General features: G+C 35.9%; 2 protein-coding genes across 11 annotated transcripts in view; one reads left to right on the top strand and one right to left on the bottom strand.

The window, feature by feature from the left end:
• Window positions 1-3,706, top strand: part of RabX1 (RAS oncogene family member RabX1) — a 35,477-nt gene extending 31,771 nt beyond the window's left edge. Inside the window, exons 3-6 of the mRNA XM_089712341.1 lie at window positions 288-430; window positions 874-1,018; window positions 1,626-1,743; window positions 2,869-3,706. Of these exons, the coding sequence (XP_089568467.1) occupies window positions 288-430; window positions 874-1,018; window positions 1,626-1,743; window positions 2,869-2,975 (513 nt within the window). The 3' untranslated portion in view covers window positions 2,976-3,706. The remainder of the gene's footprint in view (window positions 1-287; window positions 431-873; window positions 1,019-1,625; window positions 1,744-2,868) is intronic.
• A 2,448-nt stretch (window positions 3,707-6,154) lies between these two features.
• The window catches only part of Sin3A (SIN3 transcription regulator family member A), a 48,195-nt gene continuing 26,644 nt past the window's right edge, over window positions 6,155-27,705 (bottom strand). For 5 of the 10 annotated variants that reach the window (XM_089712120.1, XM_089712119.1, XM_089712127.1 and 2 more), the window contains exons 12-31: window positions 27,030-27,116; window positions 26,670-26,766; window positions 26,080-26,254; window positions 25,439-25,593; window positions 23,970-24,131; window positions 23,289-23,386; window positions 19,719-19,835; window positions 19,197-19,373; window positions 17,527-17,631; window positions 16,568-16,766; window positions 15,870-16,037; window positions 14,932-15,017; window positions 14,309-14,405; window positions 13,559-13,668; window positions 12,999-13,167; window positions 12,343-12,524; window positions 10,012-10,152; window positions 9,119-9,229; window positions 8,323-8,603; window positions 6,155-7,713 (exon numbers count right to left, since the gene is read on the bottom strand). In XM_089712120.1, coding sequence (XP_089568246.1) covers window positions 7,578-7,713; window positions 8,323-8,603; window positions 9,119-9,229; window positions 10,012-10,152; window positions 12,343-12,524; window positions 12,999-13,167; window positions 13,559-13,668; window positions 14,309-14,405; window positions 14,932-15,017; window positions 15,870-16,037; window positions 16,568-16,766; window positions 17,527-17,631; window positions 19,197-19,373; window positions 19,719-19,835; window positions 23,289-23,386; window positions 23,970-24,131; window positions 25,439-25,593; window positions 26,080-26,254; window positions 26,670-26,766; window positions 27,030-27,116 — 2,853 coding nt within the window. In that variant the 3' untranslated portion in view covers window positions 6,155-7,577. Of the gene's footprint in view, window positions 7,714-8,050; window positions 8,150-8,313; window positions 8,604-9,118; window positions 9,230-10,011; window positions 10,153-12,342; window positions 12,525-12,998; window positions 13,168-13,558; window positions 13,669-14,308; window positions 14,406-14,931; window positions 15,018-15,869; window positions 16,038-16,567; window positions 16,767-17,526; window positions 17,632-19,196; window positions 19,374-19,718; window positions 19,836-23,288; window positions 23,387-23,969; window positions 24,132-25,438; window positions 25,594-26,079; window positions 26,255-26,669; window positions 26,767-27,029; window positions 27,117-27,705 lie in introns of those variants that run through there. The other 5 variants (XM_089712126.1, XM_089712129.1, XM_089712125.1 and 2 more) reach the window with 4 other exon arrangements.

Here is a 27,705-nt window from a genome sequence, read left to right as displayed (position 1 = left end):
GACTGTCAAGACGTATAACATCTCAGTCTCCCCGTGACCAAAGTGTGAGAAACGTCAGGAAAATAATATAGTGTATAGTACTTATTTTTCAATCCTTGGTTAAAACTTATTCATCGAATAATGTATTAAACTACCATTTCGAAAATGTATTCTAATTGTCCGTATTTGACAGTTTACAGGTGACATTTTAAAATGTTCGTGTAATACTTTATTGGACGGACAAGGATTGAAAAATCGGCCCTAAATGTTATAAAATTGTTAATATTTTTTTTTTAAATATATTCCAGGTTTGGGACACAGCCGGCCAAGAGCGATTCCGCTCCATGGCACCGATGTACTACAGGAATGCCAATGCTGCACTATTGGTGTATGATATAACCAGCGCTGGCAGTTTTGCAGCTATTAAGGGATGGGTGAAGGAATTGCAGAGGTGATTATTTTCATTATTTATTTATTGAAGGTTTTTTTTTCATGTGACGAATCTGCAATAAGTCAAACCAGTATAAGCAGGTCGGTTGAGTTTACTTGGACAATTGGACGAAGGTAAGGCCAGTGCCTTAGTTCCTTTACATCCATACGCATTTAGTAAAAATCGATTATTTCAATATTAAAAACAGACGCTCAAATTTTTTTATTGGTATAATCTATATCTATACTAATATTATAAAGCTGAAGAGTTTGTTTGTTTGAACGCGCTAATCTCGGGAACTACTGGTCCTATTTGAAAAATTATTTCGGTGTTAGATAGCCCATTTATCGAGGAAGGCTATAGGCTATAAATCATTACGCTAAGACCAACAGAAGCGGAGCCACGCGGGTGAAACCGCGAGGAGCAGCTAGTATAATATAGTAATCTATAAACATTTATTACAGCAACGTGCCAGAAGCAATGGTACTAGCGCTAGTGGGCAACAAGTGCGACTTGGACGCGTGTCGCGCGGTGTCCCGCGGCGAGGCGACCGCGTACGCGGCCGACATCGGCGCGCAGTACTGCGAAACATCCGCTTTGCACGATCAGGTTCGTTATTAATCATCACCAAATTCATCATCATCACCATATTCAACAAACTCATCATCATCATCACTTATTTTATCACCATCACCAACTTTATCATTAATCATTATTACACATCCATCCTCATCATCATCATCACATTCTCCGTGATGTGTCAGTGATGATGAATCATCACTCCGTACACTATCACCAACAAATAAGACTTGGAAGCGTGTCCGAGGCGACGGCGCGCAGTACTGCGAGACGTCCGCTTTGCATGATCAGGTAATTATAGGATTTTCATCATCATCACCTTCATCACCCCTTTCATCATCATCACCATCACCTCCACCTTAAAGTTCTTCATCATCACCACCGCTTTCATCATCATCATCTCATTCATCATCATCATCATCGCCCATTCATCATCATCATCAGCTGTAAGAGATATAGTAAAAATAATTGTACCCATATTCATGAATAAAAATATTTGTATTGGAAAGAAGGAATACGAATAAATACAACAGTAAGCCAAAATATCTGACATTTAGTAACATCTCAGTTTGATACTAGATGGCGCTATAGTAAATTTACAATGACATTAATATTTTTATACATTTTTGTTTTCCAGGGCATTGATCAAGTGTTTCTAAATACGGCGACATCGCTATTGCAATTATCGGCTACAAGTTTGGTTTCGTCTCTACGGTCTTATGATTCCGTGGACGGGGAAGAGAGATTACCTTTTGGTAAGAAATATTGTTTATTTATAATATACTTAATAATGTAAAGCTGTGTTTGTTTAAAACGGGCTAATCTAAGAGCGTATACGCACTATGCGGGTAGCCGCATTGCGGGTAGCCGTCCGGCTGACCGCAAGCACAATTATGTACGGAATATTCATTTCAATGCGCACTGCGATGCGGCTACCGCAGACCGCACAGTGCGCATAGAAATGAATATTCCGTACATAATTGTGCTTGCGGTCAGCCGGACGGCTACCCGCAATGCGGCTACCCGCATAGTGCGTATACGCTCTAAAACTACTGAATCGAGTTTAAAATTTTTGGATATGTAAATGATCCCTGAGCTAGTTGTATAAAAAATTAAAACTGCCTGGTATATAATCTCTACTCCCTACTAATATCATAAATGCGAAAGTAACTCTGTCTGTCTGTTTGTCTGTTACGCTTTCCCGCTTAAACCTCTCAACCGATTTTGATGAAATTTGACACTGACAATCTTTAGACCCTGAGAAAGAACATAGGCTACCTTTTATCAAAACACCACGCGGGCGAAGCCGCGGACGGAAGCTAGTAATATATAAATCAGTTGTTGTATGCTGTAGTGACTATAGCATACAACGACTCGCTACAGTAAAGACGTATAGTCTATGCCCATGTACTCTAAAAATATTCGTATCACTACATAGTATAAAACAAAGTCACTTTCTCTGTCCCTATGTCCCTTTGTATGCTTAAATCTTTAAAACTACGCAACGGATTTTGATGCGGTTTTTTTAATAGATAGAGTGATTCAAGAGGAAGGTTTTAGTATATAATTTATTAGGTTTTAGACAAAGCGGGCGAAGCCGCGGGCGGTAAGCTAGTTATACATAATAGAAACCTCCTGATAATTTTAATGTTTGAATACATGTTTATGATCTTTGTCATAGTATTATTTTTGTGTGTTTGTATTTTATATTATTTTATTGGAATGGTTTACCAGTAAATTATATTCAATTTTGTTAAATTATTTAACATTATACCTTATCATCTCATGTGTTCTGATAAAAAAATTATTCAGCATTTTAAAATCATGCCTAGACAAAAAAAATAATATATTTATTAAGAATAATAATATTTTTTGTACAGGTAACCCCACAGAAGAGACGGCAACACACACGGGCAAAGTGGAGTTGCCAGCGTGGAGCGACGACAGGGTTGCCCACGGGGAGATGCAGAAAACTATGTGTTGCTAGCATTAAATAATTATAAAAGACAATTTGTTAATAGTATTGGGAAAATGTATTTTTGACTGTGTATTACATTCCATAAAATATGTATTTTTGTATACTATTGTTGAGGTGTTTTAAAATAAATAAAAAAATTGTGCTATGTATTCTATAAAAATTTATTACTGTTTTTGACATTATTTTACTATTAAATGGTTGAAAACTTTACGTTTTTAAGGTCTGCTGTAACAGATATACGTCCTTATACAAAAGCTTTGTCATTTACTAGAATTGTTTAAAAAAAATCTTAACAACCCCATAAATATAAAATATACTATTATTTTTATGAATTTTTCAGTTTTATAGTGTACATAGTGCAATACGAAGAAACATTCTCTAAATAATATAATATTATTTACAATATTTGTTACTGAGATAAACCTGTATGTTTGGTATTTTGACGTTTTTGTTTTACTACTTACAACTTACATTATAGTTAACGAAATTCATAAATTAAGTTTTTTCTATTTTTTACTCATATTTTAATTAATGTATATTAGATTTTTTTTATAAAATTTGAATTTAACAACGATCTTATGGGACTTTTTCCATTATAAATAAAAAATTAGAAGTATATTTTAACAAATCTCTTGCCTTACTATTTATAATGTTATTTTTGTCAAAACTATAGGACAATAAAATTTAAGTGACCTTATTTTTATAATATAAAACGTAAGAAATAAAGCTCTACAATATTATTTCATTGTTTTATTTAACAACCAACTTTCAGCCTGCACTCTATTTACGAGATCTACACTAACCCTTATCTATACTTATAATAAATCTGTAGAGAGGCCAATTCTGTACATGAAATATATTAAAAAAAAAACTATGAAGGGGTGATAAGGGATCGCTACTGATGCCAAAAATGCAATAAGTAAAATTTTTGTCTGTCTGTCTGTCTGTCTGTCTGTCTGTCTGTATATTCGTTATAGAAACAAAAACTACACGACGGATTTTAACCAAATTTGGCACAATTATTCTTCATACTCCTGGGCAGGTTATAGTAAAAGAATCATGTAAATCGGTGTAGAAACACCAAAGTTATACATGAAAATATACGCTATAAGTCATCGCGCGTGAATACAGAATCATGCCATAAGGATTATTTTTGTGTATCAGTTGCCGCGTTCGACGCCCTTCGCGGCGGGAGCTAAAAGGCGGTGGGTCTGTACCCGTTTCGCGTTGTCACGGTATCACGTGTGAACGGCTGAACCGATTTCGATAATTCTTTTCTATTATATTCCTTGAAGTACGAGGATGGTTCTTATGTAGAGAAAACGTAAATATGTACCACGGGCGAAGCCGGGGCGGACCGCTAGTAATTAATAATACAGTTCAAAACTGATAAATAAATTAATGAAAAGACGATCTTTACCTACACTTTAAAAGCATCGTCATCGTATTTCTTAACCTAGTAGTTTTAAATATACGCTAATATAACGACAATTATTCAGTAATTATTGTATACCTACTTAGATTTCAGTCTCGGTTGATATTTTAAAAACTAGCAAATGCATGTTAAATGATATTAATTAGTTAATAAAAGAGCCTTTAATTTCCATAAGACTTTATTGATGAAAATTACAATAAAATATGAATACAATTTTTGTTAGTCATATGGGTAAATTCTGTTTTATGTATTTGATATTTCAAAAACGAGCAAATACAGGAATAATGTTAAATGATGGCAATAAAAGAACCTTTTATTTCTATAAAACTTTATTGATACTTACAAATTACAATTAAAATCAATACAATTTTTATTAGTAGGTAACACATGTAAATTCAGTTTAACTAATGAATCGTTAATTTTTTTTAACTGATGAACAACACATTATAGAGCACACACTATACCCACAATTATACCTACTTGCTCTTTGATTACACGGGACCGATATTCGGTTCGGTTACGTACGTGATGTACACCAGCGCTTATTACTATATTACTTGCTCAGGCCGAATACGGCATAGTGTGGTTAGACATTTTGATTTTTGATGCTTATGGGTAATTGTGATCCTAACTGTACTGCTTACAATTGAACGCATTATGTTTGGGTAGACTAAAAATATCTAATTTATCGATATCTTAGAGTTACATTCAACATTGTGATATGGGCATTCGATATAATGCGTTAGATTAGGTTGATATATTTAAATAGGTTGATATATTAGGTTGTTGATATTTTTTAATAAATTCATTAATCGATTCTTATTAGAAGGTCAAATAATTGAATTAATTTGAACTATTTTACCAGCTATCACTTTCATTTTTATTGCTCTTCCTTCTTTACGTTTATTATATTTATTAGATGAATTAAATAATCCATTAATTAAATAAAATCTATTGGACATCAATGATATTGAAGTTATTAATATTCTGTTTTTAATAATATTGAATTTTATTCCTATATAATTAATAATAATGATTCCTTAAATAAATTCCGATTATTCGACACAGAAAAAGAAGCCTAGCAAAGCAGACATGACGGGAATGTAGGAAACGTAAATTCTCTATAAGTACTGCATTTATACATAGACGCATATAGGTACACGTGATTGCAATCAAGAACTTGAAATCTAGGTGTACCTAGCTTATATCTTTAAGAACAAGTTTTCCTTTGTAGGGTCTGCAAGTCACGGTTACCATCAAGTATGTTTCACGTTTCAGTGATAAGCGATACCTACATGCAAAAAATGGAATATTTTCCTACTATGTAACTAAATCAAGAACTAATCATTTAATTTGTGTAGACTACATCTATCTAACTATATTTTGTTCATTTGAAAGTGTAGAACGAGCTTATACATGTAGTATTATTATTAAACTCCTCTTTGGGTGCTTTTTTGTATTTTTATAACTAATTAGATAATACTTTAATGATAGAGATATAAATATATACCTAACTGAAAACTAACCGATTCTCTGTGTGAAAATATTATCATCTATATAACTGACTCATTTACTCACAAAATTTAAGATGATCGGAATAAAGTACAATCGAAAATTCCATAATAATGTGTAAGAATTCTGTTTTTGAATGGAATAAAACAAATTTTTTGCAAATAAATTGTAATTGTGTGTGTACTGTACATTCCTAATCAAATGTTATGGTATAAGGGTAACAAGAAATAAAACACAAAAGTATAAATATAATAATATTTATTCATCTTCGTCATTACAAATTAACAAGATTGGTTCTTCAACAAATCACTCTATTTACAATGTACTTGGAGATCTGTACATAAGAAATTTAGAACATATTTACAGTTCGCTCTAAATTCTCACTTAAACTAACAAAGCCGCTAAAACGCGACTCAGAGATTGTATGAAACCGATCCAAATGATTATTCGAGTGAGTACCCTGTATAGTTCGGATCAATTTCCACGCCCCGTCCAACGAAAACTCAAACAATTTAATAAATAATAAATTTTATTCACATCGTATTTTAATACTTAGTTCCATATTACAGCCAAAACAGAATCGCCGAGGGTTTTCGCTTTCGAATACAATAAAAAGCAAGCATAGAGGAATGTAGCATTGCTGTACAAAATAAACGACGGAGCGTATGTGTGCTTATATTTGCCCTGGGGGCAATAAATTGCCTCTGGGGCAACCCTTGGGGCAGAATGGGCAATTTACCCCAATGGGACCTTAAATATATACATTTGAGACAACAGTGATCACTGCGGTGAGCTACTGTTAATTATGTAATGATCAAGATATTTACAATTTACATGTAAATATATTTTATAATTATTATTACATCGACAGTTCCGTGTGCTGTGGTGATATTTTATTGCTATATTCGTGTTGGTGTTTTACGTTAACTTTGAAAGGCAGTGACCACTTTTTTGAGATGGAAGCCTGCTTAGTTTCACTTGACCACAATTCATCTACCACTTTTTATCTCTAAACCTACTATTGCATTATATAAAGTGACCATACAAGATATCAGGTAATCTGTTTATTTATGACATTTTTTATCTTGATTTTCATGTTACAGCCAGTATTGAGAAATTTACATTGACACATGTAATTTTCCGATTTCTCGCTTCTACCAGATCTAAATTCCCACACAACATTCAAACAGCAGGCTGATCACATATTATCACAGTAGTTATTTTACGCACTTATAGTTCACAAACAGTAGGTTATTTAACTGCAGCAGTAGATTCAGGATCCCACGGTTCATGGTGATGAATGCCGTTCATCATATTGGTCATCACCACAACCTGATGGTGATCATACCACATCTGTAAGTTGATGGTGAAAGCTCCTTTTCTATTGAAAAGTGGTGATGACAGAAACTTGCTGAACGGACGCTCCATTTTCAAGAGAATCAATACCACATAATCTAGTGGTATTAAATCTGGTGGTATATACCATAACTTAGCAGCTCTTCACCACTTTGCAAGATCCGGTGGTATTCCCCATTGCTTTTCATAACATATGATGGTATCACCACTTCCTCGCAGCCCCACCGTTGCTATCACCACTCGCGTGGTATCCCACCACTGGTTCTTCGGTGGTCGAATCCCATCACCGTGCATGGGATATGGGATAACTAAGTCGGTCGTTGTGTAGAAGCAAGCCAAGCGCGGAATCTCTCTCTACGTAACGCTGATAATCTTGGATGGGATGCGCGGGCGCTTGAGAGACAACCCGCGCGGTACAGTTGGTGCGGACGGCATGCTACGAACCTGTAAAAATTATATAAATTAGCCAGATATTCAATTATTTCTCATTAATAAATATTAGAATACGCTATACTATTTTTATTCGGTACTTGGCGCTTGCAACGATAATTAAATTAATTAGATTTTTGATAAAAATAAAGATTGACCGCGTTGTTTGGGATGAAATTTAAAAAATTGTTCAATTTATAGCATTAAAATTTAAATATCAAGTGAGAATTCCGATGCAATACGTCACACCCGTAGTCTATACCGCAGCGGGTGCGGCACACAACCAGCGAGAGAGATTCTTAACTACTTTATAAGCGAATCCAACTAACCAACTAACTGCAATACATAGTATTACATGTCTAATTCTGGTGCTATTCCCCTGGTTCCGAATTACTGAAGTTGTTGTGCGATCGTTGATATTACGTTAATTACTACTTTTTGCTCGTATCATCTCACCATATCGGATTAGCGATAGTACACTCTGAGTGATATAGCGAACACGACTTCGTACTACTTTATACTATATAACCTGTCCCTGATGCCACCTGAGTCTCTCCTAATACAAATATTTCTTGTTTATTAAAAAAAAACTTGACTATTTAGTAATCTTATCACCCAACTAACCTTATCGGATTAGCGATAGTACACTCCGAGTGGTCATGCAGCCTGGGCGGTTTGCGTCGTCTCGCCGCTACCCCACTCCCCACCGCTGCGTGCACCGCAGCGGGTGCGGCGCACGCAGCGCGCGCGGTGAGCGAGTCGCCGCCCGTGCGGCGCGCGTTGCGGCGCAGGAACACCGGCTTGTGGCAGCGCGTGGTAATGTCGGGACGTGCGTAACGCTCCGTGTAGCGTGACCATGCTGCGGCTGTCATTATCGCGCCGGTTGTGCCGTTCTCGCGGCCGCACTGTGAAAAACATTTTTATTGTAACTACTGATTATAATACAACGTAAAAAATGTGTGCGTGTACTAGTACACACACGGAATAAATGAAACTTCTTTATGACCTTATTTTTCAAATGATAATTTACTATATGCAACTTTACAGAAATACGCCGAATCAAGCGTGGTAGGGATAAAAATAGATGGCGCGTAACGAAAAAATGTCACGCGTAAAAAAGTTACACAATTTTTTTTTCCAGCCCCGTTAAAGAAGTGTCACTTCAAAAATATATAGAATAGGTTTATGATTTTAATTTGTAAAGATTAGACTTGATAAGTGCATAATAACCTTGCCAATACCAATATTTAAAGTAAAACTAACCAATACCACCATGAATAGACTAGGACATTTAAAGCGACAATATATCTTACTTGATAAATTTTAATTAAATTAAATTAAATTTACAATATATTCACGCTAGTGTTTGAATGAATTTACTATATATTAATTTATTCTATGATATATTATCAGTACATACCTGATTGGTAGGCGATAGCCTCGAGTTTTCATTATTCAACTGCGGCGAAGTTCGACCTTCACCGGCCGGCTCGAGCAACTCGAATGTCACTTTACACTCATCACCACCGTACTGTTGGAAAATAATCATAATTAAAAAAATGTTTTTATTTTATATGATATTACATTAACAAATTAACCACGCAAGTGCGGTAGATTATGGGATCTGATGAATTATTATCTAGTTGAACGCGTGTTTGAGTTGCAACTAGTCAGATTACAGCTTTCCGGTTTTGTTTTTTATAGTCTTCGTAGTTTTTGCACCTTAATCCGAGGCTATGTTTCTCATGAATTCATGATAATGGATTTGATTCGTATGCGATCAAGTGCCGTTTATACAAGATGGGAGATCGCATTAACACGCAGCTCTCTACATACAACTCTACACGCTTCCATACATCGCTCTACACTGCACAGCCACGTGCTGGCTCTGTACGAGCTAAGGGCTCGCACATACGACTCTACACTCCACTCTACCCGCTCTACACACTCTTCCCAACTCTACCCGCCGCTCTACACGCTCTACACTCACCAAGTAGTTCCCGTCTCTACCAGCTAGAAGATTACAGCTGCGACTCTACATATTATATACTCTACTGTTAGAAACAAATCCCCAACTGGCAACCCAAACCGAGGGGGTGGTTATAAAAATGAGTCGAGTAGCGAATTTGACACACTTTGCATTTGGCTCTCGGACGTTACGGTCGCTTTGGTTGTGTTTAGTCGTGTTAATTATTATTTTTAGTCGATTATTATTTTATTGTTGAAGGTAGACATATAAAATCATTTTGTAAGGAATAAAATCTTTCTAGGTTGAATTTAAAATCCCTAAGACTATATAATATCACTACTCACCACACGCACGAGGAATGTAGTATGATCGGCTCGAAGATATCTCGCCGCCTTGTGAACATACGCCAATGGACCACGCATACCACCACGGGCCGCCATTTCTGCAGCTCGAACCGACCAACTTTCCGATACGCAGTGTTGCAGCTAAACAATAGAAAAACAAATATATAATTGTTAGACGTAACATTTGATTTAATATTTTTGTGGATGAATAGTTGTCAATATAGCTGTCACTGTCACCTGTCAGAACATGCTTAGCTGTCGAATACTATAAATTGCCGCTTTCCTTTGACTCGTGGCGCAATCGTACGGATCGTGCCTAGGGGCTCGGACGTTGTTTATACGACGTTCGACCCAACTACCTTCACTTTGCTAATAGTCGTTGACTAGCTGCGATTTGTTAATCAATTAGGTAGCTGTGTAGAATCGCAGTACATTCTTATTACATTCAAACTAATATTTAAACCGGCCTACCTTCTTTTTCCTTACATCAGAAGTGGGATAGAATTCAAGCCCACTATTTTTAAATGTGTTTAAGTTTACGTAGTTTTGTAACTGGCATTTGTGTTTTTTTATTTCGTGCGTTGTGTAAAGTAAAAGTTTGTTACGTGGATTATTGTAACGGGAATGTAGTCCATCGAAGAAATTGTGTGTGCTATCTGGGCTGCGGTCCAGTGTTTGTAATAAAAACCTCTCAGTTCACAGGTAAATTAGATTGAGGGATGCGAGGGCCCTACGAAGTAGTGAACATCCTGCCTAGTGATCAATACGAGTTGAAACTTGTTGTGGTGACTACGGAAAGAAGACTCAAGCCGCGGCACAGCATAATATGGTGCCCTGGCGTGGCGAGTGGTGTCCTGAAGCATGTGCCGAGTTTTTTTGACGATGAATGTTATTGGCTCGTAGTGATTCAAATCGCTAGTCGAACCCTGGCGTTGAGGTATTGTCTAGTCGCTGACGTATCGTAGTGATGTATTTCACTAGTCGTACGAGCGTAGATATACCGTCAAGTCGCCGTCTGCATGTCCGTAGTGAGTTGTCTCGCTAGTCGGATTTGAGCGTTGAGGTATTGTCTAGTCGCTGACGTATCGTAGTGATGTATTTCACTAGTCGTACGAGCGTAGATATACCGTCAAGTCGCCGTCTGCATGTCCGTAGTGAGTTGTCTCGCTAGTCGGATTTGAGCGTTGAGGTATTGTCTAGTCGCTGACGTATCGTAGTGATGTATTTCACTAGTCGTACGAGCGTAGATATACCGTCAAGTCGCCGTCTGTATGTCCGTAGTGAGTTGACTCGCTAGTCGGAGTTGAGCGTTGAGGTATTGTCTAGTCGCTGTTTTACTAACGAGTGCGTAGAAAAGTATGGTCAGTGTGGCCGAGGCAGTGTGTTTTTGAAATCCCGAGATGAACTACCGTTGTATTGTAATACGAGAAAAGGCGTACGAGGACGTACGTTTGTCAGTATGGCCGTGTTAGACGTAACATTTGATTTAATATTTTTGTGGATGAATAGTTGTCAATATAGCTGTCACTGTCACCTGTCAGAACATGCTTAGCTGTCGAATACTATAAATTGCCGCTTTCCTTTGACTCGTGGCGCAATCGTACGGATCGTGCCTAGGGGCTCGGACGTTGTTTATACGACGTTCGACCCAACTACCTTCACTTTGCTAATAGTCGTTGACTAGCTGCGATTTGTTAATCAATTAGGTAGCTGTGTAGAATCGCAGTACATTCTTATTACATTCAAACTAATATTTAAACCGGCCTACCTTCTTTTTCCTTACATAATATATATTAGTAGATAATAAAAATAAAACAATACAACAGCTTGCTAGGGAAATACAAGAAGACTCAAACAGGCAAGTCAGCTTTCACATTTATAATATTGGTTTTATCGATTACAAATTACCTCAAAACTCTAACGTTAAAACGTTTATTTATCTTGTGTTTTTACTTGTCTTTATTTAAAAAAAAGCCATTAATTTTTGTTTCGAAATAGAAGGCTAGACAGTGACATACTTTTTTTGGTAAAACATCCAATTTCCAACTCAATTTCTTTGACCATGAGCAGAAAGCAAGTATGTATAATATAATTTTAATACTATTTTATAGACAATTACTAACCTGAATTTGATAATTTTGGTTTTAAGGCATTTGAACTTTCAAATTTATAAAGAATAAAAAAGGGTCTTTCTATTCTTATAACTGAAAGAATAGAATAAATCCGATCGCCGAGTTGGTCAAGCATCCGCCCCGGATTGGCGTGATAGGTTGCGGATTCGAGTCTCACCTCGTGATCGAATTTTTTCTATTATTTATATTTATAACTAACCTGTCGAACCGCCGTGGATACGACTTTGTCCAACGTGTAGGCGGGATACGCTTTAATGCCGAACATCTCTCTCGCCGCGTCTTCATACGCGGACGCTTCCGTGTTGCCGTCCAACACACCCTTGACCAGTTCTAATAGCGTATTGTAGTATTCTGCTGGGGATGATACTTCGGTTGGTAGATCTGTGGGGGTAAAATTGGTTTTTTATATGATATTTGTGTGTTTTACGAGTTGAGATAATGTAAAAGTAATTGTATCACGATTGTTTTTTTTTAAGACATAGGATATTTTTTTAGGATTTAAAAGTGATTGTAAAACGATAGTGTTTTCGAGATGCTCATTTCATTCATGGACATTTATACTTATTAACTTATATGTATTTAGAATCTGTTTCACGGATTCCTCAGGCGGCAAGATGAGTGGTCGATATATTTAATATAAAAAATTAAGATGGTCATGAAAATGATATTTAAGAGACATCAGAAGGAAGGCAGCATGCGTGTATCACCACTGACAATCTGTAGCACACATCGCATTCTTGTCATCATAATCTCTTAGACTAGGCTTAAGTGACGCGGTGTGTGTGTGGTGCTAAGTTTTATTTCTTTCTTAAAAATGCGGGTAGTTGCGTGTACTATATAAGCAACGTCACTCACTGTTCGGCTTCAGTCGCAGCGCGGCCGCCACGCTGGGCGGTCGATGCGCTCCCGCCTCCGCTTCAGCCAACGCTAACGCCGCCCGTCTTGCACCCGCTAACCTCGCGCATAGTATAGCGTGTAGCCTGAGGAACAGGTACCAGGACGATGTGCACACGAATCTGCCCTCCTGTGGGGGAAAATACAATATAGTATCTTAATAAATAAAAATTAATAAATCGTTTATTTGCAAGTAAACAGCATGTCTAGCCGTCATTTAACAGCGTAAAAATTATTTTATATAAAAACAATATAAAATAGCTAAAACTGTAGTTAAAACATTATAATCTGTACTCTTTAAATTATAGACATTTGTACAACTAATTGTGAACCCGATATTTATTTATTAATATCAATTCATCATCATGATCATGATGACAAATTGATGCTTCTGTTAGTCTTAAGATCACATACATTTTTCTAACCATATTTTTATTTGTCTAGCTATTACCTATTATTATTAATATTAATAGAATCAAGCATTTATAACTTCAAAAAATAATAATACAACAACAACTTACATTAGGCGGATAATCTCTATAATCGTCTTCAATGTCCATATCATTCTTCATCTCAGACTTAACGTTGTCTTCATTACTGCTACTGCGTTTTATACTTGGGTTTGTGCTATCTGTAAATAATCATATTTTATTAGTATTTATCTATACTAATATTATAAAGCTGAAAAGTTTGTTTGTTTGTTTGAACGCGCTAATCTCGGGAACTACTGGTCCGATTTGAAAAATTCTTTCGGTGTTAGATAGCCCATTTATCGAGGAAGGCTATAGGCTATATATCATCACGCTAAGACCAACAGGAGTGGAGCAATGCGGGTGAAACCGCGGGGCACAGCTAGTAGTAAATATATTTATTTAACATACTTTAATGTGATACAAGTACAGTTAATTCTAAATATTATTGCTCGTTTTATGATGCGAATCTTGCAAATTTAATATCAATATATATTTTTTTTAAGACATCAGAAGGAAGGCAGCATGCGTGTATCAACACTGACAATCTGTAGCACACATCGCATTCTTGTCATCATTGTCTCTTAGTAAATATAATAATTATTAATTAATTGTGTTTTAATATGCCTTACAAATTTATCTGTATGACAAGTAAGACTGAATTTGATATTTCTATCCTGTTTCGTGATAGAATTTATTCTATTCTTTTAAAATTTATAAGTAAGACTTTCATAGCAATAGGTGGATATTATCAACTTACAGATTTTATTTGTCATTTTTATAAATAAAATAATAAATTACCTTTAGTGTCCGTGTTATTATTATTTTTCGGTTTATTCTCCTTGTCAATCTTATTGTTGCGCGTGCTCTTGTCCGACGCGTTGTCAGACTCTGACGACTGTTGATAAAAATATCCATATTAAAACCTTATTTTTGACTACATACTTTAATTTAAAAACAAGGCATGGTTAATGCATAGAAATTTTCTGCTAAAACTCGTCTCAAAGGAAAACAATAGATGCATCCACATTAGAATTCAAATTATTACTAAGAATGATACATTTATTACATTAAAATTAGCAATTTATTAAAAAATTGCAGCTAAATCCACATTAATATTACAATTATTGCAAAGTGTGTTGCCCATCTTTCACTTTGTTAATCAACATATAGTTTGAGAGTATGCATTTTCAAGTATATTTTTTTTTCAATCTTCAAATGATACAAGACTAACGTCTTCTACTATATAAAAATAAGACGGGTTTTCCTTCCTGACGCTATAACTCCATAACCGATTTCCTCGGTTTTGCATTCGTTGGAAAGGTCTCTGGCTCCGTGAGGTTTATAGCAAAGAAAAGGTGTCTCTGGTGGCGAAACGGAGTTCGCCCGGTTTGCTAGTTTTTAAATAAAAACATAATAATTACCTCTTGTTTCTCTTGTTTGACGCTACTCTTCTCATCATTCTGTCCGGCCGTCGGACTGTCGGGACTCGTCGCTTCTTCCTTGTCTTCTGAAACGAATGTATTTATATACAACTTGATTTTTAATGCGGTCAATAATATATTATTTTGTATTGCGTCAGAAGGAAGGCAGCATGCGAGTATCAACAGGGTTGTTCTGTAGCACACATCGCATTTATTTCATCATATAAAATTGTCGTTAGTTTATTCCAATATGACTTATTTTAGTATCCATAGTTTCAGTTATTACAAATTCACCTCACAAGAGGTTGGAAATTGGAATACAAAGACGATAGATGTTTAAAATTAAACGACTTTTAAATTGTATTACTTAAAAACATTGTGTTTGCCAGCGCTAGCTTACTGAACCAGCAGCTCTATATCAACTGCCCCACTTCACACCGCACTCTGCTCTACATGCAGCTCTATATTTCACCTGCTCTACCTACAGCTCGATATATCCCATATTAAACTCTGCTCTATCTACATCTCTATATTCCATAGAGCACTCTGCGCTACCCAAGAAGCTTATATCTAATACACTGGAGATTTCAGTATGAACATTAACTTGTAACAAGAAAATATGACGTTGAATGACGCCATGACGTTGATGACAGGCGTCATTCAACGTCATATTTTCTTGCTACAAGTTAATGGGCATAGTGCAATCTCCAGTGTATTAGATAATATAAGCTTCTTGGCGCTACCAATAGCTCTATACTCCACTCTGCTCTACATGCAGCTCTATATTTCACCTGCTCTACCTACATCTCTATATTCCATAGAGCACTCTGCGCTACCAATAGCTCTATACTCCACTCTGCTCTACCTGCAGCTCTATCACCACACTCTGCTCTACAAACAGCTCTAAATCTCTACACTCTATACTCTACATCACTCACCGTCATCCCGTTCATCATCAGAGAGCGGTTGTCGCGGATGACTGAACAAATCCGGCAGGAAATGCCGCAACAACTGTTTTATACGTCGTTTTTCCGCTTTTTGTATGGCTGTCTGCCGCCGTGCGTGATGTATTAGTAATTCGGCTGCGTCGCGGACTATTTTTATAGCTGGATAAAACAAAAATAACCGTTATTTGTATGCTACAAATGCTTGTAATATTAAAAAAATTGAACAGTTTCTATACATGTAAAGAATACATTTTTTTTTTCTGTACTATTGATTATCTGTTGTGTGTTGTGACGTGTGTGTTTGACATTTCAAAGTGACATTGAGGCTATGAATCATAGATTGTGGATTTTTTTTTGGCAAGTGGATTAAAGGTTTTAAATGTTTTTTTTTTTATTACAACAAAAAAAACGCAATTGTCTTCAATTGATTCCCAATATTATTATCATTATATACATAACTTAATATTTTCTTAATATTCCATAAATAGTAGTTACTATGTTACTCGTAGACTATGGTTAATTTACGATAAAATTTATTATTGGAAAGCTACATTATTCCGTACAAATTTTTTATATGTACACACTTTTCAAGTCGATTAGTGACATTAGAATTTTATACATATTCATACTAACAGAATAACATTAGCCGATTCATCAAAATTTACATATAATACATAAAAATAACTCACCTTCTTGCCGGCTAGTCATATTATAATCGGCTATATAATGCGGCCCGGGTCTCCTCGCTGCATATGCACTTTCTACCTCATTAAATAGAGATTTTGAACGCATTGCTTTTAGATCATTCTGCTTGAAATTAATGCCCTGGTGGTCGAGTGACTTTAGGTAGTATTTCTCGTTCTGTTCCCGCCACTGTTTGTTGAAGCCCTGTAATTATTTTTTAGTGTTAATCCTACAAATATTATAAATGCGAAAGTTTGTGAGGATGGATGGATGTTGGTTACTCTTTCACGCAAATACCACTGAAACGTTTACAATGAAATTTGGAGTTTAGGGTACTTTTTATCCCCGAAATCGCACAGGAACGGGAACTATACGGGATTGTCTGTGAAAACGCGGGCGAAGCCGCGGGCAGAAATCTAGTATTGTAAATATTTTGCAAGGTCGTAAAATATCAATAATAGTTGTAATAATTTTCGCACGTTACATATTATATACGCAATTTTTATCTGATTTTATTTGAAATAAAAAATTGTTTTTTTTTTTATGAAATGTAATTCATATATTAAAATAAACATTGAAATTGATAGAGACATCAGAAGGAAGGCAGCATGCGTGTATCAACACTGACAATCTGTAGCACACATCGCATTCTTGTCATCATTGTCTCAAATTTTAAATTAAGACGAATATTTTTCAAATCTGTTTTCGCAACGCATTTGCTAGGGATATTAATTTAATTAATAAAATTCTAATTTTTATATATTAGTAATCAAAAATTCATTTTTGCAATCATAAAATTTTTGGCTACCATGTGATTTATGATGAAATAATGAAATTTCCACCAAAGTTAAAAAAAACTACATCTAAATCCGTTGCATAGTTTTAATATAAGCATACATATAGGGACAGAAAAAGCGACTTTGTTTTATACTATGTAGTGATAGTTTATTCAACAAAAACCAACCTTCTGTGCCTCCCGCCATTCCTCCTCCTTCGCTTTAAGCCTCCTCAGAACAACGGGCACCGCAACTACTGGGTTTTTCTTTAAACCAGCTATTATGTCCACCGCCTGTAAACAAGTATTCAGTTAATATATTTTGTTATTTAAACGTTTTGGGCCCAGCACCTTAAGCTATATGTCAACTAAGGTTGTATATAAATTTTATTTATTTTTGAGAAACAATATGTATGATGTATCATTTATTATAAGTGTTTTTTTAGCACACTTTAAATATAGATACATATATACAAGTCTTTTGATATAAAATAATGTTTAATAAACATATTATAAAAGATAATGCTACATAATAAACTATGTATAATTTATCGGATGCATTCATGCAATTCAAACAAAATCATCTACTAGCTTCTAAAACTAATAATAATATAAAAATTTAAATTTAATTAAAAGATAAATAAGTATAAAATAATATATAATATGTAGGTATAATACTTCTGGTTCCTCTTTTTTCAAACATTTTAATGTTTAGTATTCATATATTTACAATTTTACATTAATGTAAATAGGAAACATTTATATTACAACAAATATAGTACGGAAAATAGAAAAACCAAACCCATATTATTAATACTAAGGGCTAATTTTTCAATCCTTGGTTAAAACTTATTCGTCGAATAATGTATAATACTACCATTTTAAAAACATATTCTAATTGCCCGTATTTGACAGTTTACGTGACATTTTAATATTATCATGTTCTGTATCTTTATTGGACGGATAAGTTTTATCCAAGCATTGAAAAATCGGCCCTAAAAGAAAATAATCAAATCTACGCTTCTACTTTATAGTTGGTTGGCAAACAACTGCAAAATCTAAGCTATTAACTGCTAAAGTGGATTCGTCAATCTATACATGCTTGTCGTGTCATTTGTGCCCTATGCTCCCGCTAAGTAAATGTCTATATCTTAAAATTAGTTATTGTTAGGTCCTTGTGTATTCTTTGTCTCTAACTTGAGTGCATAACGTAAGTCTGTACCCTACTATCAGGTCTCGGCAATTTTATCACGTAATCTTGTACCCTACTTGCTTTCTAGCACAAGTCCGTACCCTACTATCCGTAGTATCTTGTTTTATGATTTCAACCATGTCCATTTTGTTGTTGTTAAGTTTATAATTTATTATGCAAAAATTGATCAACACTTTTGCGTTTATAATATGCGTTATCAATTGTGCAATATGCAGTGTTGCTAAATACAATTTTTTTGCAAAACAATTTTAACCATGGGGCTCTAGTCTATCGTAACGTATCTGTGCTCTACGCTATCATAATAAAATACATTATTTCATGTCATATCTCATATCCCTTGTAACGTCAGTATGTATCCCTCATATCACGTCACTCTGTACCCTACCCCACGTCGCTTTGTACCCTACCCCACATCACCTTTCTTTCCCAATACCCACGTCACTTTGCACCCTACCCACGTCACTTTGCACCCTACCCCACGTCACTTTGTACCCTATCCCACGTCCCTTTGCACCCTACCCTCACTTTGTCCCCTGTACCCTACCCCACGTCACTTTGTCCCCTGTACCGTACCACGTCACTTTGTCCCCTGTACCCCACGTCAGTCAGTGCTACCGCATGCCAACAGTCGGGGCGCCGTTCGTACCACCTTATCACCGTATATCCGGCGCAGTGCCCGCTGGTGTATGGTCGGCGAGTGCCCGCCCAGACAATCGTCGAGGCGATACTTGGCCGCGTCATCTGCGGGCATACGGGCCAGCTTCTTTTGTACTCCTTCTAGCACGCGTATGGTGGCCGCGTTCGTTTCTATGACGACGTCCAGCTGAAAGACGTGTGTGGTTAATACATTTTTTGTATGGTAATAATAGTCTGGAATATAAAGGTTCATGTAAACACCGTTATCACTAAAACCATATTTAGTTACTCATAAAAATGTTTGTATGAATTTAAAAATAAATAAAAGTAGTAATGTTTGGTTACGCGAGAAATCGCCACAGCCAGACTAACAGTTTATTTTTCAGTCTATTTTAGTTTTGTGGCATTCAAATGCTTTATAAATACAAGCAATAATATCAAGCTGTAAGCTTGATTTTGCATTGGCGGTTAGGTTATTTGATTATCGAATAAAATACTATATACTGTCTTTCATCGTGTTTTATTATCTTACCTCAAATCTCTCATCTTCACAGCGATAGATGTATTCCTCATATTGCGTCTTACGTGACGTCACAAATGTGGAATCCTCGCTCCACGTCGGTATTGACACCCATGTGTCGTTTAATACCTGTTGAAAATTATTAACGTTATAAATTGGGACTATTTTTTTTTAGTTAACATAAAAATTACCCACAAACTCGACTTTTTTTAATCATCTGAATGTACATTTATTAAAAAGAAAGTTTACTTGGCTCAAAAATACACCGACACTATGTTTAAAAAGGGGAATAATAAAACGAGCGACTGAAAATAAAGTGAGCGACTGATTATGAGATACGGATTTAATAACTTGAGCGTTATGAATTTGAGTAATCGACAAATAAACTAAACAAGCAACGAATATTGGTTGATAATAAAATACAGATTGAGCGCACTAAAGGAGGGTTGTGATTAATCCATTTGATATATTATCATACCGAGGAGAACTACCGAGGCCGCTTGGCGTTCTGTTTCTGATGTTAATGTTCATTACAATTCCACATGGTCTGATCATCTACCTCTTGAGATTAATTGTAACATTAATGTACTGCAACCCGAGTCTAGTGTTAATTATTTATCTAGCCTAAGCAAGGTGTTGTGGGGTGATCGTAATAGTAGTCAAATAAATCATTACCACAGCATATGTCAATCGCACTTTAAGAATGTTAATTTGCCAACAGAATTGAGTGATTGTCATGATAAAATGTGTAAAGATAGACAACACATGCTAATTATAGATAGAATGTATTCTAGTATTATAAGTATTATGTCAGAAGCCGCGGTGACTAGTCATATCTGTACATATGGCCGTCGTAGGAAGCGAGTGGTTGGCTGGAACAAACATGTACATCCTCTGCATCGAAAAGCCCGTTTTTTCTTTAAAGAATGGTTGGTCTGTGGCCGGCCAAATACCGGAATTATCTACAATAACATGGCTGAATCACGTAGAGAGTTTAAGAAAAAACTTAAATGGTGTCAAAAGAACGAGCAGATGATGAAAATGGATGTTCTGGCCACGCTACACGCTAAAAAAGATTTCAAAAATTTCTGGAAACATACTAACAAGTTGAACCATAGAGCAGGAATCCCTCTCAGTGTCGGTGACGCTACTGACGCCACGAGCATAGCAAACTTGTTTAGGGATCATTTTAGAGTTGAACCGTTAAGCCGGCATGGGCTGGTGTCCAACACTGAGATCAAACCACCTGTTTGTAATCCGGTCCAAATCACGGCGATAGAAGTGAAATCAGTAATCAAAAACATGGTTAAGGGTAAATCCCCCGGACATGACGGTCTCAGTGTTGAGCATCTGCTCAATGCTGGCTCTCACTTGCCGCGGATTTTAGCTATGTTTTTCACACTTTGCATTCGGCACTCATATCTTCCAAAAGATTGTATAAAAACTGTGGTCGTGCCCATACTTAAGAATAAAACCGGTGACTCTTCGGAAAAGTCTAACTATAGACCGATCTCGTTGGCCACGATATTGGCGAAAGTGTTGGACGGTTTGCTGGACAGATATTTATGCAAACATCTTAAGTTGGACGAGGCACAGTTTGGATTTAGAGCCGGTTCGTCAACCGAAACTGCTATTTTTTGTCTTAAGCAAACTGTCCAATACTACACAAAGAGGAAAACCCCCGTATATGCCTGTTTTCTGGACCTGTCAAAGGCCTTCGAGATGGTGTCGTATGATCTCCTTTGGCAGAAGTTAAGGAATAAAACGGAGCTTCCAGAAGAGTTAATTGGTCTTTTTGAGTATTGGTATGGCCACCAGATTAATGCGGTGAAGTGGAATAACGTGTTCTCTGAACCGTACGGGTTGGAGTGCGGAGTGAGACAGGGGGGGTTGACGTCTCCTCGGCTCTTTAACCTTTATGTGGATGAGCTGATTGGGGGGCTCAATAGAACTGGTGTCGGCTGCTCGATTGACGGTAAATTTGTCAACAATTTAAGTTACGCGGACGACATGGTTTTGTTGGCTCCCTCAATCAGTGCGTTACGAAAACTTTTAGAAAAGTGTGAAGAATTTGCCGTGGCCCACGGGCTCAGATATAATGTTAAGAAGAGTAACCTTTTAGTGTTTCAATCTCGTGGTTTTAGAGTTGACACAGTACCGCCGGTGTTTCTCGACCATACACCATTACAGAGGGTCTCTCAATACAAGTATCTGGGCCACTGGGTCACGGATGAACTCGTGGATGACGCCGACATTGAGAGGGAGAGGAGGGCGCTGGCCGTCAGGGGTAACATGCTGGCCCGTAGGTTTGCACGCTGCTCTCGCGAAGTAAAGGTGAGTCTATTTAAAGCATTTTGCCAATCCTTTTACACGTGCAGCCTATGGGTTAGTTACACCCAGAGGGCGATCAATACCCTCCGGGTTCAGTATAACAATTTTTTTAGGATGTTGCTGGGGTTGCCGAGATACTGCAGTGCGTCAGGAATGTTTGCGGAGGCGCGCACTGACGGATTCCACGCAATCATGCGAAAAAGAGCGGCATCCATGATGCGCCGTGTCCGGCAATCGTCCAGCAGCATCCTAGCTGTATTCGTGGATAGATGGGATACCAATGTCTTGAGACATTGGGTCAAAATCCATGTCTCAAGCAGCTTGTGATATAAGATTGTTTTTAATATTAGATAGAATTGTAATACTAACATAGTTTTTAAGGCCAATTACTAACAATTATATGGATACTTTATCTGAAATAAATGAAATAAATTAGAATTCTAACTGTGTGATTACATTACTATATGAGCGACTAAATGACTAGTTGAGCGAATAGATTACTAAGTGAGCGACTAAATTACGCTCATCTAGAGCGACTAAAAACACTAGAATAAATTGTTCAAATAGTTATTTGATAAATCTTTCAAAAACAAATTGAACTGATACTACAGCCTACTCTGTCCATTATAGTATTTTTCAAAGTGATTTTTCTATTCGAAATACCTCGATTAAGATAAAATGCCAAAATCATATGCCAAATAATGAAAATAATACAAGACGTAATTTTGTCACTCAAACGATTAATATTAGGTCGCTCAAATATTATGAAGCTGCTCATTTTGTATTTTATGTTACGCAAATTAATGTTTGTTAGTTGCTGATCTATTAATTTTTCATCGCTCGCAGTCAGTCGCTCACTTAGTAATTCTGTTACCCCAATTAATTATTTTTGATAACTAAAACTTTAATTTACAGTCACTCGTTTAAATACTACCCGTTTAAAAAATGACCCCCTATGCTAGGTTTAAACCTGTTTTATATGGATCATTCTTCTTATGCCTTATACAGACAAATGAATTGATACATTGGTGATTTATTTTTTCTTTATATTTATTTATAACTAGCGGTCCGCCCCGGCTTCGCCCGTGGTACATATTTATGTTTCCTCTACATAAGAACCATCCTCGTACTTCAAGGAATATAATAAAAAAATAATTATCGAAATCGGTCCACCCGTTCACACGTAATGCCGTGACAACGCGAAACGGGTTTCATTTTTATAGATTTTTGCACAGAAAAATAAATACTAACCTCTTTACACAACGCGGTGCGACCGGAACAACGTCTCGAAGCCGCTTCTTTTGGCAAAGCGCAATATGATGTGCCTAAACGCTTGCATGTTGATAGATCTGTAAGAAAATGGGGTATTAGACATAATTAATAAAGGCTTTTCTAATAAAACTCACAGAAAAGTAGAAACAATTTTTTTTTTTAACTGAATAAAATTATTACTATATTTATATAGTTTTGAAGATTATAAATTTAGTGTACAAATTCTGCAGTGGAAACTGCTCTCTATATTGTAACTTATTCAACATTTTCTTATAAATAAATGGACTTGGAACACTGAGGATAGCAATATATTAAAAGCGAAAACAAACTGGAACTATTCGTTACTAAATCTGGCATAACCTATCCCACCATACCACGAAACATATTATAATCGAAAAATAATGAGTTTTTGAAGTGAAAACTTCTTTAGCGGCGTTGGGTATAAAATCTTAAACTCGCGTCAGGACACGTGGCCTGATCGAAAAAGCGTAAGACGGATGTTTTTTTTTTTTTAGCCCTTATATTCCATGCGTAAGACGGATACCATTCCAAAATATCAAACATGCTGAACGTTAATAATCAAGTTTTCACTTCTGCCGGCACTCCCGGAGAGCAACCCTTTTTTCCAATTTTTTTACATTGAAATAATTTCCAACTTACCCAGATCCAAATTAGTCTCCGTCTGCGGTCTATCATGCCGCAGTGGTGTAGATAAAGCAAGCGCAGATGGAAGCCCTAACGGCTCTCGAGATTTGCTCTCAGAACCTAAACGAGATCTCTCATAGCCGAGAAGTGTGGATGAACCGCTTGTGTTGTTGTAACCTGTGTAACGATTGATTATTAATTACTAGAGGTCCGCCCCGGCTTCGCCCGCGGTACATATTTCGCAATAAAAGGTAGCCTATGTCCTTTCTCGGGTATCAAAATATCTCCATACCAAATTTCATGCAAATTGGTTCAGTAGTTTAGGCGTGATTGAGTAACAGACAGACAGACAGAGTTACTTTCGCATTTATAATATTAGTATGGATTTTGTTGGAGTAAAAATTAAATGTAATGAACAAATTATCCAGTTTATGAAAGCTATTTATTTTTTTATGTAATAAATTTCTGTATGTAATGTTTACTTTTGTGTAGAGAACTTAACTTGTGTTTTGTCATAAGTTAAATAAAAGTGTATGTTTTAGGGCCGATTTTTCAATCCTTGGTTAAAATTTATCTGTCCAATAAAGTATTACACGAACATTTTAAAATGTCACCTGTAAATTGTCAAATACGGACAATTAGCAATCATTTTTTAAATGGTAGTTTAATATGTTATTCGACGAATAAGTTTTAAGCAACGATTGAAAATCAGCCCTTACTTGAATAAAAATTATTAAGTATAAGGTATTTATATTATTAGGTGTGTGTAGAGAAAAAAATGTTTGTTGTTAGCAGTGTTTGGGGAAGTTTAGATTTTCCTCATTTTTATTTTGATAAAATTGAAGAATTATTTACAATTAGAGACATCAGAAGGAAGGCAGCATGCGTGTATCACCACTGACAATCTGTAGCACACATCGCATTCTTGTCATCATTGTCTCTTTAAAACATTTTTAATATGTAATGAATTTATTTTTAGGACTTCGAATTACTTACCAGTATTCAAGTTACTTAGAACTTTTTACAAGTGTTTATCGGCGTTTGGCATCATCTTCATTATTCGAATTTTCTGACATTCATTTTATAGTTTATACATTTTATTAATGAAGAATGATAGACTGGTAGAGATTGCTGCTTAGCAATAAGGCCGCCTCTTGTACAAACTATGCCTTTCTATTGTATTAATGTTATTTTTGTCATTTTGACCGCCTCCTTGGTACAGTGGTTGACGCGTGAGCGTAGCACCTAGGGGTCCTGGGTTCGATTCCCGGTGGAGACGAAGAAAAAAAAATAATGTCTCGGTCTGGTCACAGAAGGCTGATCACCTACTTGTCCCTAAAGAAAATCGATCAGTGAAACAGATGATAATGCATCCGCCCCTTACCCCAATAGGGGACATGGGACTTCACTTTTTTATTTTTGTCATAATTTAAATAAATAAATGATCAATTTCGACGTTGTTTATAGATAAACATTGAATATACCTGAATTAGGTGCCGTTGGAGTGTGGGGTGGTGAAACCGGACCCAGAAAGTCTTGCAACCATTTTTGTAATTCAGGATGTCTGCATAAGAACGGTGACACGACACATAGCAGTTCTGATGACGATATTATCTCGTTCGTGAATAGTAGCAGGCATCTGTATGGAAAAGGGAGTTAATTTATTGTTCTATATTATTTATTATAAAGATTTATATCAAAATTTGAGACTTTTTTAAAAATTATTTATTAATTGATTATTGCGATCAAAAGGGCTTATATCAATAGAATAGACATACATAATTATTAAAATTAAATATCTTGAGCATTGAAAATTGTAATTTTCACCATTGTTTTTGTATCAAGCCTAGATGTATTTATTATAGACAGCTATTTATCACTCAAGCTAATTACTAGAATAAAAACATTTATGACTTAATTTTTACTATGGTTCCCTACTTAACAATATTTACAGAACACAAATTGCAGCCTGATTTTAATTATTGTTAACAAAATCTTTGTACGCTGACAAAATGATTTATTAGCGGTTGTTTCTTGCAAACCAAATTTTTAAATGGCATACACAGTATTTATGCCACAGATACAATTTTTTCAAACAATTTATTTTCCATAACATTCAACCCACCTCAAAAAGTTCTCATACACATGCGGCGACCTGAGCGCTTGTCTCGCTCTATCAAAGAAGTTGTACTCGTGCGCGGTTGCCAGTTTGGCGGCCTCCGCGTACGACACGTCACGCAACGCGCCCGACGCGGCAACAGCGCACCCGCGGGGCTTTTTGGCGGGAGGCGCGCCGGATGCTATATGAAAGAATGGTATTGTTAATTATTTTTCATATTTATATTAATTTACTAGCTTACCGCCCGCGGCTTCGCCCGCTTTGTCTAAAATCTAATAAACTAACCTAAAAACCTAACTATACTAAAACCTTCCTCTTGAATCACTCTATCTATTAAAAAAAACCGCATCAAAATCCGTTGCGTAGTTTTAAAGATTCAAGCATACTAAGGGACATAGGGAAATAGGGACAGAGAAAGCGACTTTGTTTTATACTATGTAGTGATAAGCAGTTTTGTTGTAGTAAATGTAATGTAATCGAAAGTCATGACATTTTCAATATTTAACTGTAGTATTATACAAAGTTACTTCATCAAACGAAAGTAAACTACAGACTGGACACATTTTTATTGTTTTTACACAAATATTTTTACTTACAAATTGGTGTAGAAGACGAGAAGCTGGGGGATCTCTTGAGATGATGATGCTGCGGCGGCGGAGCGCTCACGTTACTTGCGCTCGTGTGTTTTGGGACCTGAACAAATTCATGTAATCAATTATTTTACGTAGATATATTATATAATATAAATCATTTCTGAATCATAATTCTACTATTTTAACATAAAAAAATTGAAAATTTATATGTACTTTTTATTTACATCTTGTTTAAGTGTTACACAAGTGTTATAGTATTGTCGTAAAAATATGTTAAAAACACCTATTTTTTTCGAGACTTTATTCCTAGTCAATATATTATATTTAATTTTAGTATTTGTATGTATGTATGTAACTATTTACCTGTGGATGGTGTATAGGATGTTGGGGTAATGGCGGCGATGCAGACGCAGCGCTTGTAAATCTCTCCGGTTCGGGCTCCACTCGTGCCTATAAGAAACATATTTAATATTGATATTTCAATGTATGTGTGTATTTTATATAAATTATAGTTTACTCTAGTTTATAATTAAACATACAGTAAAAAAAAATTAAAAGCACGTATAAACTCATGAAACTATTATATATTGTCAAAAAACCTTGATAAGTGTGCAAAGATTGAATCAAATCTGTCGTTTAAAGTTGTTCAATATCGAGGTTTCGGTTATATACAAACAGAGGTGAAGCTTATAAAAGTGTGTTATAAATAAAGAACTATGCATTTTCATTATTTTTTCTTAAAAAAAAAACAACTGCGCATAGAATATGCTATTTTGTTAAAGATATTTTTCTTTGTTTCATTTATGGCGTCTAAAAAATGTTATTTCTTCACTATTTATTGACGTGACGACGTCTTATAATTCGATAGCGCCGGCTGCACGCACGAAAAAACATGACTCATGCGGCGTTACCTCGCTCTGAGGCGTTCCATGTAAGGCTTGAAGTGCGAGCGAGAGCGCGGAACGAGTGACAAAGAAGCACAATCGGACGTTGTCACGTTCAAATTTACTATCGTCAGTAAACCGACTTTACAGAAAAC

This window comes from Colias philodice, chromosome 28 (genome assembly GCF_061535455.1).
Source record: "Colias philodice isolate Cphi_HAF_F1 chromosome 28, ilColPhil1 Martin Lab GWU primary, whole genome shotgun sequence".
NCBI classification, from domain to species: domain Eukaryota; kingdom Metazoa; phylum Arthropoda; class Insecta; order Lepidoptera; family Pieridae; genus Colias; species Colias philodice.
The sequence above is the reverse complement of the archived record's forward strand: the minus strand, read 5'-3'. Positions and strand labels throughout refer to the sequence as shown.